The following is a 17389-nucleotide window of genomic DNA, read 5'->3' on the forward strand; positions in this document are numbered from 1 at the left end:
ATTTCCCAGGAGTTGCCATCCACATGGCCATCCCTGCACCAGCATAAACATTGTAATACCTCAAGATATTAGTCAGCCAGTGTCCATGATGTCTGGATGAGGCCCATGGATTACCCCTCCTGAATGGTAGTCCTGAATTCAAGGAGAGAGAGATGAACAACAGAAATAAGAGCCTCTAAAAACCCCCAGATGAGAGAGACTGGAAATAATTCTCTGGCTTCCTGCTGGGATAGCTTTGCTGGTCATGGAGTGTGTGAAAGAGGGTGCCCCAAGACTAAAGCCGAAACACTGGCAGAAGATATGTCAACCAGCCTGATGAAACTGAAGTTTACCAGAGGAGCTTCTCTCACTCATAATAGAAGATTTTGCTCCCATAGTGCAAAGGCGTATTTTGCTGCAAAGTTGCATCCACATACTTGTGACAAGCTTTATGTAGCCTTAGTATGTGAGAGGACATAAGAGGAGGCCTGATAAAGGTATATAAAACAAGCAGTTGTACAGAGAAAGTAGATTAGAAGCTTTTGTACTTCTCTCATAAAAATAGAACAATGGAATATATCTCACCAGTGAAATGAATAGGTAACAAATTCACAGCTGAGAAAAACAAATACTTTTCCACACAAACATAATCAACCCACCATATACAGCACTGCTGGAACTCACTGAGGCCACACCAGGTGAAATGCAAGTGGAGAGTGGGTGTTTCTATAAATATACAAATATCCAAACTTACTCCAGCAGATATTAACAGAAGGGATATTAAACCTCATGCTTTGTAGCTTAACCCAGTCTCTAACCACTGTTCTCATCCCAGCCTCCCTCAGAGGTGGGCAGCGATCTCCCGTCTGCTGCAGAAGTCATATCTGCCAGCTGAAGCCTTTGGTGCTGTCCACAGCTGAGCAAGGGATGCTGGACTAGGTGGATGTCAGGTTGGATCCAGATGACGATTTTCATGCTCCTGTGCAAAGGAAAGGGAGATGCATGTGTGTGAGAGGGGAGTACCAGGACATTTAATGGGCATCTATAGGAGAGTGTGTGTGCTGCCTGGGAAAGAGGAAGGGAGGGCATAAAGAATGAAGCAGAGGGCATTTGTTTCCTCAGGTTGGTTTTTGGTGTTCTCATTTGTTCTTTTTTCTCTTGTTCCATAGGGAATTTTAAAGGTCTGTGTAAGCAAATCGATCACTTCCCTGAGGATGCAGATTATGAAGCCGATACAGCAGAATATTTCCTCCGTAAGTCTGCAGGTTCTTTTCCTTGCTGCTGTTCATAGGTGCTAGCGTTGGGTGCCTTTTGCTTTCTGAAGATGACACAGTTAAGATCCTGGGCCTCTTGAGGCTTAGCAGACCAGAGAAGGCAACCACTGGGAGTGCTGGCAAGAGACCTTCCAGGCTTTCTGAACATCTATCTCAGAGCCTCTCCATCTCCCACAAATGACTGCATTCTCACCTCCCTGAGACCACGTCCATGAGACAGTGCAAGTTTCAAACTTGTAGTGACAATAAATGGGATTTTTAATGAATGGCAATTAATTGTTATATAAATCTAGAGTCTTTTCGCCCCAATACGCTGGAGAGCTACCCAGTGTAGCTCTGAACCTGACAAAGGTACTATCTAAAATCCCTTCTCTAAAGGGCAAGACACACGAGGACATGGGGTGGGTTGTAGAGTCTTCCTCCTGCTCTGGCACAGGTCATTGTTCCAGCCAGCTTTGCAGCCAGAGCCCTGAGTGCAGGACCATCACCGTTCTCCTTTACACCACTGCATCAAATGCAGGTATCCTCTGGGCCCGGATCACCAGCTTCCCACACTGCCACCCCCAGACAGCAGGCGTGAGGTGTAAGCCTGTTCCTGCAGCAGGCTAGCCTGCCGTAGCAGCAATGCTTTGCAGTCCTATTGGCTGCCTTTGAGAAAAAAAGTGCAGGACTGGGGTAGCCGGGGCAGAGTGTATGTTTGTGTGTGTGTATCTAGAACCGAAGAAATTTATACTTCCTTAGCTGATAATCTACAGTTGCATCAAATTTAAGAAATTAGATAATGGAATGAGCTGTCTGAGGGGCACCTACTTCTGCCTCCTGTCACATTTTCCCAAACAACACTTGCCTACAGAGGCTGTGCATCTGAGCTTTACTGCTTATAGTGGCAGGAATGGGATGTAGAAGAAAAGACAGTCCGAGCCCTTTGAGCCCTTTAGAGAAGAAACTCAATGCTTACCCAGGGCCCCTGGAAGACATGCTATACCTCAAGCATACTCTGTCTCTGTAAGGAAACCGAACCTGAGATCAGACTTCAGCCTGGGACGTGCGAGTGGAGGCACCATGTGCGTACAGGGACAGGGAAGGCAGTCTGCCAGCAAGGAAGATCCATTATTATATGTTGCTCTCACTGATCACAAGCAAGCATCTCCACCTGCCACAGAAGCAGAACCTTGCTCTTCCTATAGCACAGCTAAATAGGCATCGTTTTTCCTCGAAGGTCCCCACCTTGCTATCCTTTCCTTCCTCCACAAGTGCACCTTTTGACATCATGAGAAGAGCTCTTTTACCTTCAGGAGTCTGAGATAAGAGCTTTTGACCTCCCAAGGTTAAGCATCAGAGGTCTGCAGGGCCCAAAGACTTTCAGAATTGCTCCTTGTCATCTGGATGTGCTCAAAGCCAGATGTGGAGGCCCAGCCCTGCAGCAGAGATGAGAGAGATAATTTAGGCTGTGAAGCTCATTTGTATGTGCAAAGAGACAGACTTTACACAACCTCCTCTTGGTTTCTCAAACAGTTCTTCACCCACTGTTATTTTAAATAACCCCAGGGAAACTATTTCTTTTAAATGCCTTTCTACAGAACTGGTCTCATAATCCCTACATGGCCCTTGAATGGCAGAGCTGAAAACTTGTGTTTGATCCATTTTGGCACAGACTTCCTCTGAGGGCAAATCAGCTCTTGCGCAACTGTTTGGGAGTGAGGAAGCCACTAGCATTAATTGAACTTCAGAAAGAAGGGGGGAAAAACATGTGAAGAACTATGAATCTATTTCCTCAGAGGGAACAAGATCAGAAGATCAGAAGATAAAATATAGCTCAATGTTAGGACCTGACGGTGTCCCCGAGGTAGAACCCCTTTTAAGAAAAGAACTAGGTTTATTGGTGGACTGTCCGGGCAATAAAGGACTACTTGAGTCTCTCCCAAGGGAAGGAGCACTTCTACAGGCTTAGACCTGAGTGGAGAGGGACCCCACTGGAGAGCTTCTTCCCAAGACTTTTGCCAAAGTAGAGCTCCTGGGAACTCTGTGTAGGTGATGCCTGACGGTACTGGCAAGAGTGGTTAGCAAGTTGTTTATTCTTGTCAGATTAGGTGATTCCCTGGGTCAGGGGACCAAGATAACAGGATGCAGCAGTGTCCATAGCCTGGCCAGAAGGGCTCAAAGTTCATTTCTGCAAGCTGTTCACATATAGTGTCTTAGGTTTCTTGAAATCAAATGTCTGGTGCCAAAGAGGAAGCAGAACCATCATTGTATTTCTTTGGTAGGAGGTACTGAATTTAAATTAATAATACTGAATTTAAAAGGTGATGGTATGACAGATGATATAGAGGAGCATCCAAACACCGCAGTGAAACAAACCCCTTTTATATAAACTAAAGGCTCTGGACCTCAGAAGACTAGATGAGATTCTGCAGTGCCCCTTTCTTTCTCAGGAATGTGCTTGTAAGGTCCTTCTGAGAGGCAGAAGATAGGGGCTGAGCAATGTTGCTGTCCTTACCCTTCACATAATGCCTTTAGCTCCCCGTGTCAGCCTGCAAATTTGTGCCCTCCCAACAGATGTGAATTTGAGACTGAAGGCCTGGCCAAAAGTAGTGTGGTCAGGGTAGGGTTGTGGGACTGAGCATCCCTCTACAAATCCTTTGAACAGAGGACATCTGCTTGGTATTTACTTACTGCCATTTAGCTTCTTGTCAAAACCTCCTTTGCTTTCCAGAAGCTATTAAGATGGTTATTATCACTATCCCATTCCCTGAAACACAGCCAGACAGAACTGGAAAGCAAGCAAGAGAGGTTTCACTCTGCTTTTTGCATTACCTGTGCAAAGGCAGTGGGCTAGAGCCCCTCCTAAAGCACCAATTGCTTGTGCCTGGTAGCACCACAATGCCAGCAGGACCTATGAAGCGGAGTCTCTGCTTGTTTAGGAAAAAGCCCTGCATTTGCTTCAGTAAGGCTTATTTTTGTAGGAAAGGAGGGATTTGCTTTCATCCCTCGCCAAATCTTTGCTCCACAAACAGAATCGTACCAGCCCATCTTATTTTCTCCTGGGAAGGGAGGAGGGAGGGCCTTCCTAGCAAAATATACAAATATTGGCCATGGAAACTCATGCAGACCATTGGTATCTGCTGGACAGCACATGAGCAGCGTGTGTGTTTGTGTGTGTGTGCACGGGCATGTGTATGTGTATCTACACATATATAAAATCACTGCCTTTCATTGCATGAATATGCAAGAGTTCCCCCAGAAGCTTTTGTGTATGTTTTGCATGCATGTATGAGCGTATATGTGCATCTATGCCATTGCCCTCTGCTGGCTGAGCTCTTCCAGTATCGACTGATGGAGAGTATGCGTGTGTGCGAGCTGGCGCATACAGACCGATCACCGTCCTCTGGAAGGAGCCCAGTTGTTTAATCACTAGGATAAGCCCTGCATTTTTGGAGCTCAGGGCTAGGAGTTTTACTTCTCAGCCCTCACTGCAGTCACTGAGCAGTGCATTGCATGAGGAGCTGTTTCCCAGCCCTAAAAATCTCTCCTTGAGAGGCTAGTGCCCTTTCAGGATGATTCAAGATTGAGCAGCTCAGCAGGAATCATTTGGGTTGCTGCTCTTTGAAGACTGGGCTCAAGCAGCATTGCTCTGCAGGAGGAGAGACCAGGTTGTGCCTAGGTTCTTCCTCCCGCCTGTAGTCCCAGCAAAAGTATGAGAAAAAGAAAAAGAAAGAGTGAGAGAGAGGGCCAGTTAGGGAAGGGACCAAACTTAGCCACATCTCCCACTGGCCCCTCAGCCCCCTCCAGCTCCTCTGCTCCAGGCCACCAGCTTCATGATAGTTTCAGCAACTATCTAACGTGTGGGAGAGCTGCTTGTGATCACTCTCTCTTTTTCTGACACATTTTGTTTCTCTCTCCTTCTCTCTGCACCCCCTCTATCTCTTTATTTCTTCTTGAATCTCTCTCTCCCCCTCCACACTTCTCTCTGTCACTCCCCTTCTTCCCCACCCACAAAAAATGCTATTGTTTCCCGGCCACCTCCCTTCCCTCCTCTGCCACACTCCCTCACTCCGGTCCTGTTTCCATGTCCCTGTTTCCTCTCTCTCACACGTGCACTGTTATTTCTGCCCCTCTCCCTCTCTCCTTCACAGGGGCTGTTAGAGCCTCTAGTATTTTTCCGATCCTGAGCGTGATTCTGCTTTTCATGGGTGGACTCTGCATTGCAGCCAGCGAGTTCTACAAAACCCGACACAACATCATCCTTAGTGCCGGCATCTTCTTCGTGTCCGCAGGTAAAGGGACAAACGTGGCCCACAGACACAGGAGGGGCAGAGCCAGGGCAATGCGCTGCAGTGAGGAAGAGGGTGGTGGGCTGCCCAGCTCAACTGCCCTGTAGTGGCATGTCTGCATAGGTACAAGGGTGTTTTTTCCCAGCCTTGATGAGTCTTACTCTAGGTAAAAGCAACCCTAATGAGGAAGCCTCCCTGGGATAGGGAACCCAATGCCAGCCTGCCTGCTCTCCTGGTAGAGGCAGGCAGAGGTGCCCTGCGGGCAGGGGCTTTCCTTCTGGGTGGAGACTGCTGGAGTGGGAGCAAAGCAGAGCCTGAACCTCCTCCTGCAGCACTGGAGGGAGAGGGTTTCCCTGTGGCGGGTGACTTTGAGGGATCAGTGTGGCAGCGAGGTCCAGGGAGGTAGTGGGCATGGGAGGAGGGACTTGCCTGGGGTGCCTAAGGAGAGGTGGAGGGGAGCTCACCGCATGGGGGGAGTGAGCTGGCAGCCCTCTTGTCACCCCCCTCCTGAGGCTGTTCCCACAAGCAGAGGGAGCAGGGGCTTAACCCCAGAGCTGCTGCAGTGCTTTCCCCTCCTGAGGGTTTCCTCTCTCCCCTGCCGCCCGGCTCGCAGGTCTGAGTAATATAATTGGCATCATCGTATACATATCAGCCAACGCTGGAGACCCCTCGAAGAGTGACTCCAAGAAGAACAGTTACTCCTATGGCTGGTCCTTCTATTTCGGGGCCCTGTCTTTCATTATAGCCGAGATGGTGGGAGTGCTGGCCGTCCACATGTTCATAGACCGGCACAAACAGCTGCGTGCCAACGCTCGTGCCACGGACTACCTCCAGTCCTCTGCCATCACCCGCATCCCCAGCTACCGGTACCGCTATCAGAGACGCAGCCGCTCTAGCTCCCGTTCCACTGAGCCTTCACACTCCAGGGATGCCTCTCCCGTCGGGATCAAAGGGTTCAACACCCTCCCATCAACAGAGATCTCGATGTACACCCTGACCAGGGACCCGCTGAAGGCTACCACCACTCCCACCGCTACCTACAACTCCGACAGGGATAACAGTTTCCTCCAGGTTCACAACTGTATCCAGAAAGAGAACAAGGACTCTATCCACACGAACACAGCCAACCGTCGGACCACCCCGGTATGAAGCCTTCGCCAGGAGCTGAAAATGGGGAAGGAGCAGGCAGGGGTGGGGGGGCAGGCGGGGGTGGGAAGGGTGGAAGAGGGCAGGGGGCAACGGAGGTGGGAAGGAGGAGGTGAAAGCGCCCCTGGGGGGGAACCTTCCAAACGCAAAAAAATAAAACAACCAACAAACAAACAGACAAGCAAACAAACAAGCAAACTAACTAAAACAAACAAACAAAGGAAACGCAAGGAAAGAAACAACAATGAAAAAATCTTAAAAAAAAAAGAAAAAGAAAAAAGAAAAAAAAGAAAAACTTTAAAACCGAGAGAGAGATTTAAAAAATAGAAAATAAATTTAAAAGAAAATGCATGATTTCCCATGTACCATTATTTTAACATTTAATAAAAACAGATTTAAAAAAAAAAATAAAAGGGAACCAAGAAATAACAAACAACAATAAATCAAGTGGGAGGAAGAGGAGGCAGCTCTTTGGATTTTTTTTGGTTTTCATTCTTTAATTTTATGGTTTGTTTCCCACTTACTTTTAACCCAGCATAGACTCACAGGCTCCTTGGGGGACAGGGGATGGGGGTGTGAGTAGCAGTGACTTCTGTGTCCCTGGGCAGCCCGAGGGTTAAAGAGGATCTCGGTGCCGGGGTTAGTCATGACCTGCTCCGTTATCCCACATCCCGGGATCCGTGGGGATTCGCTTGTCCCTTGTGAGTCCTTGGGGGTTAACAGTGACTCCTGTCCTTAGGGAGCTCAGGAGCTGATGCTATGTCACTGGTCCACAGTGTTCCCGGAGGGTTCCTGGTGACCCAGCCAGACTTCCCAGGCCCTGGGGATCCTGGGGTTAACAGTGACAGCGCAAAAAGCAAACAAACAAATAAAAAAAAAAAAAGACAAAAAAAGGTTTCTTAAAAAAGTGGCAATTTTTTTAATAAAACAACAGTTATAAATAAATGTAAATATAATAAGTGGATTTACTTGCAAGAAAAACAGATAGTATTTTTTTCTTTTCATTTTTCTTTTCTCCAGCTTTAAACTGTGAAAAAAAAAGTGGGAAATGGGGTGGGAGGGAAGTGCATACAGATCCGCAAAAGGGAGGCGGGGGGGGGGGCAGGGGGAGGGCATATAAAGAGAAATCAGGACTTGAATCCATTCAGCAAAAACAAAAAAGCGCTCAGAGACCAGAGATCCTCTGCTTGGCAGGAGGGGAAAACGCCCCCCTCGGCCCCAGGGGCTTCCGGCTAGGCAAACCTCTCTTCCCGAAGAGAGGAAGATGCTGCTACCGTGGGGATGGGAGACCAAAACCAAGGGCAGTCTGCCCATGAGGGGACCGGCACTCGCACACACGCACGCACGCCTGCACACACACACACATGTGCACGCACACACACACACACACGCACACACACGTGTGCATACACGTGCACACGCACACTCTCCTGTGAATGCTCTGGATGCTCCCTGGGGTAGCCACATCCCAGCCCATCAGGGCGCTCCTTGGGCCGCCTCAGATTTGCCCAGTTGCGTCAAGTCTCGCCGGCCGGGCTGCAGGGGGGCACGGCGAGGGCTCACCCGGCCGCCCCCTGAAATCGGTCCTGTCCCCCCAGCAGGTACACGCAGCCTGCGCTGACGCAGACCCGCACGGGAGCCGGCCGCCCGCTGCTTTGCCTTTGCGTGTATTTACCTTCCCGGCCCCGGTCCCGAATAGCCGCAGCGAGCCCCCAGCTCTGCCTCCGTCGCTGGCCCTTCGCGCCCCCTCGGCTTGGGATCGTGCCCAGGAGAGGCACGAAGCCGCCCGGCTCCTCCGCACCCGCTCCGTTGCCTCCTCATCCCCGCCTGAGTCTCTCCTTCTGTGGGTTTAATCCCCTTACGGCCTGATTTACAGCAGCGAGGGGGAAAGTCAGGCCCCTGCCACCGGGACTCCCCCCCCAACCCCCGCCAGCCGCAAACCTGCCCCGACCCCCCGCCGTGAGCCCCTTCCCTCCAGCGGTGCTGGGAGCCAGCCCGGCACCCAGCGCCAGCGCCTTGCCCCGGGGAACGAGGCACCAGGGGTCCCAGAAACCACCGTTAATTCAGCTCTGCGTTGAAGGCTGCCGTGGGGACGTGGAGAGGGCAGCGGGCAGCGGAGAGGGGCGGCAGCGGGCCTCTGCGACGTGCCCAGCGAGCCGCCGGCTGGCGGAAAGGGGCAAGGACAGGGCCCCCCCGGGGCAGCTCTCAGCAGCGCCCCGTCCCCCGCCACGCAGGCTGAGGGTGTGCAGGATGAGGCCGCCAAGCCGTCCAACAGCTCAGACCCACTTTCTCAGCTTTTTCCATTCCAGTTCCTGCTGCTCCAGTTTTACGAGCCTCGAAGTCCCGCGCTTCAGGTCCCACTGGAATTTCCGCTCTGTTCCTTAAAAGCATCCTGACCCTTCCCGCTCCCCCCGCCCCAACTATTGCTGCTCTAACCTGCTTTCCCCCTCAGGCACAGGTTCCCCGCCAGGGCGGGCTGGGGAGCAGACGTGGGAGACCTGAAGGGCTGAAAGGGTTCCCGGGGCCCCGGGCGGGCAGGGAGGCCAGCGCTGGCACAGCAGCACAGGGAAAGATGAGACAGGGCGACCAAGCGACCTGGCTCAGCGTGCCCTGGGTGTCCAGACTCCCCGCTGAAATCCCATCCCCTGCCCTCCTGTGAACCCCCCTCTCCCCATTCTCCAACCCTTAAACAAACAAACAAAAAAAAAAATCAAAGATTCAAAAGGAAATCTCCCGACCCCCAGGAATGAGTTAAAATTGGTTTCCCAAACTCCGGCATAGACAGAGCATGATATTTTGGTTTAAAGCCAAAGCTGCTCTCGAGAATTGAACGTCTCGCGGAGCTCGTGAGCATTCACAGGGCGAAGTGCAAAGCTAAGTGAGCCCCCAAGTGTGATAGCGGGTATGTCAGAGAGGGAAGGAGAGAGCGCGAGAGAGTGCGCAAGAAACAAGGAGGACGAGGGCTGGCGGGGAAGCTTTTTTCCAAGGATATTGCTCATGTCCAGCTCAAACCAGTGCAAGAAACCAACCTCCATTTTCTTTATTTTGTGTTTTTTTTCAGACTGTTAAAAAGAAAAAAATTTTAAAAACAGAAAATTACAAAAAAAAAAATCCTGGTACATGAAATAAAGATTTTTTTTTTATAACTTGGTCCTTGTTTATGTGGATTTATTGGGGGATCTTAAAGAGAAGAATGTCCCGAAGTGCTGGAGGAGTATCTGGAAAACCGACAGCAGAGTAAAATGCTGCAGACAGTTCTGTCTTTTTTGGAGATTCAGATGATGTTCTTGCTTCAGCTGCTTTTCCCAAGCCAATCTTTGCAATACAAGAAGGAAGGATGAGGCAAGAGTCTTAAGATGGGTTTGCTGCATTGCTTTTGAATTAAATGCAGTTAAACTGGAGTCATGCATTTGTCTGTCCTTGAAAAGCAGCCAGGTGCATGGCGAGCTTTTCCTGCCTTCTTCCAAAACATCTGGTCCTTTGGCTATGTAACTCACAGTATTGCCCCTCCTGTGATGATCCTTGCTTTCCTTAAGCTCCAGGTCCTGGAATCTTGTGACTGCAAGGGATTCCCAACTTTCATTTAAAGCTCAAAAGAACATAGTAACTTATGTGAAGGCAAACAAAAACAGCTGGAAACGTTGAGTTAGGGCAGGCCAAAAGGCTCAAAAAGAAAGAGAAAATAAACTAAACCTAACTTTGCTTTATGGTTTCATGAATCTTTAGCTACTCCCAGGATTTGAGGGTGAAGAGAGACCTGTCTTGTGATTTTTTCAGTGGCTGAGTTGACAATATCTGCCTGGCGGAAATATCCAGGCTTAATATAGTCCAAACTCTGTTCTACAACTGGACTCCAGAGTGGGAGACTTACATACTCAGATACACACCTTTCACAGCAGTACTACGAGGTCTGCTCTATCCCAGCACTCAAAAACACGGCTGGAAAACTCAGGGGGAAAGGGGAGGCCCTCAGCTCTGTGGAAGACCTGTGCAGAGGACAGAGACCAGCATGAACAGGATCATCTGCCTTTCCGCGAAGCCCGGCAGAGCCAAAGCGCTGAGCCTGAGGCAAGTGAGAGAGAGCAAGAGGGACAGGTTGAATTAGCTGATGGTAGCATAACTGAGATCTCCGATATTGGGCTGAGCATCAAGTCTGCTGCTCTGTTGGAGTGTTGGTGCTAAACCCTGCGGGGAAAGGCTGCTCTTGAGGAGACTCCAGCCTGGCTGAGCAGGGATGTACAGGACAGAGGGATCCTCTAGCACGGTCTCCAGGCTGGGTGCAGGCAGCAGTGCCCTGAATGCTCCTAGATGAGCTCTGGGGCCCGCCAGTGCCCAGCCTGTCTGTGGTGGTGCCAAGAGAGTGAGGCCACGGTGGCACAGCAGGGAGGTAAGAGCTCTGCAGAGGGGACAAGGCTACTGAGCTGCCAGACCAGAGAGCATAGGCAAGCCCAAGAAGGGTTTGAAACATTGAGAGGGGGATGAGTGAGAAGGTGCCTGTCCCCACAGTCCTCTGCAGGGCTAGCCAGTAGTAGGAGGCCAGAGGCAAGTCTTGGCACTGGCCCAGACAGAGCAGGGGTGCCAGCAGGCAGGTGACGCTGGTGGATACTGGGGCAAAGCAGCACCTCTGGAGCTGGTCGGTGTCCATGGGGCAATGGTGGGAACCCTTAAGGTACAAGTAAAGGGCAAAGGGGGATGGGAGGGGAATGGCAAGGTTTCTGGCTTCTAGCATTTCTCCCGTCCTTTCTGCTTGAGGCTGATTCCCCAATGCAGATGCACTAGCCTCTCTGTAAGCAGTAGCTCCCTGTTGTACAGAGAATTAACAGGTGTGTGAGAAGAGGGTGACGTGTCCAGAGTCCCACAGGCAGTCAGTGTAAGACTGGACCCACAATCCCACTCCTCCAATCAGTCTGCCATCACCTGGCTCAGGAGGGACACCCGGAGCAGGAGATGGTCCGATGCCCTGTCTTGGAGCCCACCCTCAGCTGGTAGCAAGGGGACTGACATGCTGGCATGTCTCCTCATGTCCCACCTCATCACTTGCAACAAGGATGTCAAGAAAGCAACAAGGCACCGTCACCTCTCCCAGTCTCCTGTTTTCCCTGGTTCCCTCATCAGCTATGGCTTTCTGACTAGACCAGAACTCCCCATTGGACCCTGTCACTGCAAGCTCTGACTGGTGACAGGGAAGAGTGGGCATAGCCACTCCTTGTCCCCTTGGGATTAGGCACTGGGGAGAAAGGCTGAGAGGGACTCCTGGCTCCTCCACATGCTCATATAGAGCTCACTTGGCTCCAGCTCCCACAGAGCCCAATGTGGCAAGAAGGCTGATCTGAGCAGCAAGGCGAGCAGCAAAGCCCATCTGAAGCCCAGAAGGATGGGAAGGATCCTACCAGCAAAGGGAGAAAGAGATCAGGAGCTGAACCAGCACGCAGGACTGGAAGGGTTAATTCAGCTGCGCCATGGGGCAGAGGACTGAAGGCAAAACCACTCTTCAGGAAGGAGGGGGTAAGGCTGCAGGGCGACTCTGCCAGCAGACACTGATGAATTGCAGTGTGTCCTCCGTATTAATAGCACTGCAGTTCTCCCTGCTGCCCACTGCACTTCTTGCAGATCAATAACAGAGCCTGGCATCCCAATTCCCCAGCTGACTCCTGGGGCCACCTGTAGGCATCTGCTCTGAACCTTCTCTGCACCCCTCCAACCTGACCCACTTTGGCTCCTTCAGCCCTTTCCTTCGGGCCCCCTCAGTCCCCCCAGGTAGCACCTCTCACCCACTCCAAGCCTCTCCCCACTCACTAGAGAAAAGCACTGGCCATTAAAGTCAAAGGGTCAGACTGGGGTGATGCAGGACCATAGATAAACACGTGTTACCTTGAACCCCCAAAGCAAGGCTCCAAGGTTGAACCATGTTTAGCCACTATGAGCCATGAAAGCGCTCTTCTCCTGCTCCACAACACACAGAGGGTCTGGGGTGCTGAACATGGCTGAGCTGTGGGCTGTGGCCACTTAGACTTCCAGTTTGGGATCTGAACTCTTCAGGGAGCTGAGCACCTCCTGACATTCCCCTCAGTGCTCTGTGTGGACTCAAACCCAGACTGTCCCTCCTCCCATTTTTTCTGCTCACTTTCTTGGCTTGGCTGCCTCTCAACACACACAAATCTTGTTCCTTCCCCTTCCAAGTCCTTCCAGGGCTTGGTGCCTTGGCAAGCACCCTGCATGGCCCAACAAGAAGCCGGGGGCACCATCCATGCTGCTGGACCACTCCATCCGCTGCAGCTAGCTGTGGCCTTGGTGCAGACGAAGAAGAGCTGTAGGCAGCCCGTGGTGCCCAAGACAAAGCATCTCTTACTGTGCCCATTTTCTAGGACCATAAACAGCTGCTGTGAGGTCTACATACGAAGAGGGGGAATTCAAACCTGGCACCCAGCTCCCGGTGTATGGGCCATCCCAGGTCGAAGTCATCCTTTCGTCTGGTTATTCTCTGATTTCCTCTCTCCCACAAAGCAAGGATCATCCCCATATATTTGCCAGCACCCTTCCGTCTTTCCTGACTCTGCTGCCTTGAACCTAGGGCTGCTGTTCCTCCCTGTGGCACGATGCTCTCCCACCCAGACGCTGTTCTCCCTCCCATGGCAAGGGCAAGGAGGAAGGAAGGTAAAGAGTGTGCTTCCCAAGAGCATGGGAAAGATGAACACCTGCCTCAGGCTGGGCCAGCCAGCCTGCCAGGATGTATAACATGACCTCCCAAGACCTCAGAAGCCAAGCTGGGATAAAAGCTCCACGGCTCCCCTGGAGCTAGGCTGCAGGCTGTGGCAGAGAGCTGTCACAGTGGTTTCCGATTCAGCAGTGCTGGCCAGGCATCATCTCTCCCTTTCCTCTCCCACCAGCCCTTGCCTGCTGCTCTTTGGCTTCTTGCCTGCTCAGCTCACGGCAGGGACTGCCCCTCTGAGCGGACTGCTATCAAAGTCCACCATGGCCCTTTGATCTGCACATTAGCAGGCTGCCAGAGCCAGCTGGTGGGACGCTTCATCACAGAGATAATTGCAGGCACCCGCCGCTCCATTTCTGCTCCTCCTCTGGGGACCCTTTCCACGAGCAGCCTGCATGGAGAACGAGGGCACGAGGAGGGGAGAGCAGCATCAAAGCAGGCCAGGCACTGGCGCAGGGACACACGCAGGCAGTGAGGGCTGCGGCAGTGGCTGGGGGAGCTCCCTTTGGTGTCCGCTCCCCTTGAAAGTGGGACACAGGGTAGGAGAGGCCCCTTAGGGCTGCTGAGATCTCCAAGAGGAGTCATGGCTCCAGCCCCACTTCCCATGAGAGGCCCTGCCAGGACCTCTCATGGGTCACATGAGAGTTGGGGCACATGGCTCAGTCCCCCTGCCTCCATGAAGTGCTGCTTCCATGCAAGACCCAGATAGTCTTATTTCTCCTCTCTGCTTCTTCCTTTCTTTTTCTCTCCTTTTTAGGTTCAGGTAATAGAGGCGGAGAGGCAGGGAAAAGGCACAGTCCTGAAATTAGAACTAGTGAATTCTGCTCAGTGCTCCAGACAGGGCCAGCCTCCCTATAAGAATAATTAATACTAATACTCAGCACTTATACAGCACTTTTCATGTTCAAAGCACTTTACAAACATTAACTAATTAATCTGTCATAGTAAGTGATGTCTTAAAGGGGCGGCATTGAAAGCAAAGGGCTTGTGTGTGGGTGGGAGTCCTCCTTTCCCCTGTCTTCCAGGGCATGTTAACACTTCGGTGGGCATGAGCCCTTAAACCGTTACTATGTGCTCTTCCTGGGTCACAGGCCTCACTAGACTATGTCTCAGTGCTCATGCTCATCTCCTCCAATGCTGGCAGGGTGGTCTATTGGGCCCTGGGTATACCAAGTGTGAAAGGGCGGGCAGGACATCAGGGTTTTCTTCTCCTCCATAGCGCTGTGCCTGCAGGGTCTGCTAAAGACCCAGGGCTTAGGAAGCTGGGAGACTTCCAGCCTGGTAACTGAGAGATTAGTTAAAATTTTCGGCTTGGAAAAGCCCCTCAGTTTCAAGCCACAGCGCAGGGTGCGGACAACTAGCCCACCCTTCGCAGCACAGTAGCAGTGGGGATGCAGCATGCAAAGCCTACTCTGACACCCTCAGCCAGACCCCATTGCTCTCCAGCCTCTGGCCAGCCCCAGACCTCTCCTCCAGCCTGTCACTCCAACACTGCAGTTGGCACTGCCTGTCCCAGAGGACTCCCCCTCCCTGGCTTTCAGGTGCCAGAGGAAACCAGCATCCTGCCCTTCATGGGGATGATTTTTGGCAGTGCCCCCACCTCCAAATCTGAGGACATGCTATGGAACACTGACTGGGGACAGGTAGAAAGGGGCCAGGGTTTTTGCCAGGAAGGGTGCTGCCCCGCTCAGACAGAGAGGAAATGCAATCCCCTAGGAAGGGAACTTGCGCTAAGCACAACACTGGGAAGGTTTCCCAGCCACTAGTGGAGCTGAAGGGCCCTTCCAGAGGATCCTCCAGCAGAAGATCCAAGCTTGAGAGGACATGCTCTACCCAGGGGAAAAGGACCGGCAGTGGCAGCAGTAACAGATCTTCCCTCGCTGTAGAGGCAGTGCGGATGAAGATGGGGTTCCCTTTCGGGAATGGTACACAGCAAGGGAACGTGACTGGCAGTGGCTGGCATTACTACTGCTGAGTAATGCCTGGCTCCTGGCTCTGGTGGGTCTGCTTTAACATGTGCTCTGTGCTCCTCTGCTGCCTCTCTAGTATGGATCACAGCCAGGGCTGGCTTGGTTTTGCTTCTGTGGGAGATACTCCGAGAGCTCTGCGTGTGGGGAAACCCAGAACTTGGCTATTAAACTAATACAGGGCATTTAACTGCATCATTTAAATGGTTTAAACACTTAGGAGTGGTAATTAGCAATAGCAGTTTGGTGAGGAAGGAAATTAAGACCCAGGTATGGAGCCCAGTACTCTTCTCTGCAGATAATTTTTAGTGCCAAATGACTACAGAGAAAGGCCAAGCACCAGACACACAAACCTATTGTTTTATTTGCACGTGAAGACTTACATGAGGGAGTAAGACAGACACTTATCTCATCTTTCAAAAAACAAGCACTGAAGCCAAGAAGGGAGAAAAACTTAGGAAGAAGAGCTCATGGAGAGAGGGGCTCCATGAGTTGTATAGTCAACCAAATGAAAGCCACAGGAGTGAGCAAGGCTGACAAAAGACAGCTAAATGTCTCCTGGAGGGCAGAGCTGACTTAACAACCCCCAGGCAGCTTGATGCCCCGTCCTTCAATGCCTGCCAGCTGCTGGGTGTTTCTTCCCTCCTTCCTTCAAGGCCTTTCTAGGCACCCACCAAAGGGACAGAGGAGAGGATAGTTTGGGTAGAGAAGGGAGGCAGAGGAAGGATACATTTTATGAGTGGCCAAGAACCTATTTAGAGTTAAGGAGTAAGAATTAAATACCACTGGCCTGAATTTTCCTTCCAGAAGCAGAGAACAAGTTATTACTCTCACAAAGGTGAGGCACAAGGCTGGACCCTATAGGGACTGCTGCCAAGCATACTGCTGCTGATCCAGGCAGGGTATTTACAAGAAGTCCTGACTAAACAGGGTGCAGTGGTACTGCATTTTGGTGACTCCGCAGAGCTCCAGGGCAGCCATGCAGCTGTGCTGCAGCACTGCAGGCTCCTTTCTGCTCAAAGAGTTGTTCAGGTTTGAGAGGAGGATGATGATTGGGTGACCTGACCCTTCTTAAAGCTGGTGGTATCTGCAACTGCAGCTACTCTGTCCTGTTCCCAAACTCCCTGACCAGCAGCAGTGCCCTGAGAGCTGAAATCCCCAGAAAAGAGGAGAAAGGCTGGTTTAATAAGTCTTCATGGTGCCACTGTGTGTAGTTCAGATGTCCAGTATTCCTGAGTGCCCCATTCCCAAACACATATGTCCTACAAGGCATGATGGGCCCTATATCAGCACCCTTTCTCCGCATATGCAGCCTGCCCCATCAGCCATTCCAGGCCTCTCCATTGTAATACTCCCCGTTTGGCCAGTCCAGCAGGATGGCTGCCCTGGGACTGCCATGTGGAGTCCAAGTGTTTCTGGTCCCTGTGGCAGGGGTATGTGCAGGGATACAATTTTGGAAAGGCGACCCACATCTACCTGGAGATCACTGGCCACTGGGGAGTGCTGGAGCTGAGAGCTGCACAGTATTACAGCGGAAAAGCTCCAGCCTACCTCCAGCATAGACCTGACATAGGAGCAGCTGCTTGTGGGGAAAGAAAGGGCAGACAAATTTGCAACAGAAAGTATTTTAGTTGGGAGCTCTTTTTGGTTGGGAAGGCACCACTCCATGGCAACGAGAGCTTCTTCAGGACACTTCAGAAAGAAGGATGAGGGAAGGATGAGAAGGATGAGCTGGGCCTCCAAGGATGTTTTCAAAGAGGACACCAATGAGGCATCAGGCACGTTATACATGCCACTTCTTCCCATTGCCACCTATCTGCTGCAGGACCTATCCCCTCTAGCCTGAGTGGAAGTCGAGATATCAGCCTGGCTAGGGTGAATGCATGAAGATGCCTCTTCCTTCCTGGCAAGTCACCAGCAACACCTAGCACTACGTCATCAGCTCCTCTCCCGGTCCATCTAGCAGCCAGGCTGGGGGCTACTAGGGTCGCCACTAGTTCTTGCCCCAGACCTCTTGCCTCTGTTCCCCAAAATGGGGAGATG

At 51.5% G+C, this 17389-nt stretch overlaps 1 protein-coding gene across 5 annotated transcripts in view; it reads left to right on the forward strand.

The window, feature by feature from the left end:
• CACNG2 (calcium voltage-gated channel auxiliary subunit gamma 2) overlaps positions 1 to 9820 on the forward strand; it is a 58489-nt gene extending 48669 nt beyond the window's left edge. For 3 of the 5 annotated variants that reach the window (XM_068943183.1, XM_068943201.1, XM_068943214.1), the window contains 4 exons: positions 1149 to 1232; positions 5387 to 5527; positions 6138 to 6667; positions 8269 to 9820. In XM_068943183.1, the coding sequence (XP_068799284.1) occupies positions 1149 to 1232; positions 5387 to 5527; positions 6138 to 6667; positions 8269 to 8523 (1010 nt within the window). In that variant the 3' untranslated portion in view covers positions 8524 to 9820. Of the gene's footprint in view, positions 1 to 1148; positions 1233 to 5386; positions 5528 to 6137; positions 6715 to 8268 lie in introns of those variants that run through there. The other 2 variants (XM_068943193.1, XM_009684327.2) reach the window with 2 other exon arrangements.
• The last annotated feature ends 7569 nt before the right edge of the window (positions 9821 to 17389 follow it).

The sequence above is a fragment of the Struthio camelus genome, chromosome 1 (genome assembly GCF_040807025.1).
Source record: "Struthio camelus isolate bStrCam1 chromosome 1, bStrCam1.hap1, whole genome shotgun sequence".
Lineage (NCBI taxonomy): Eukaryota > Metazoa > Chordata > Aves > Struthioniformes > Struthionidae > Struthio > Struthio camelus.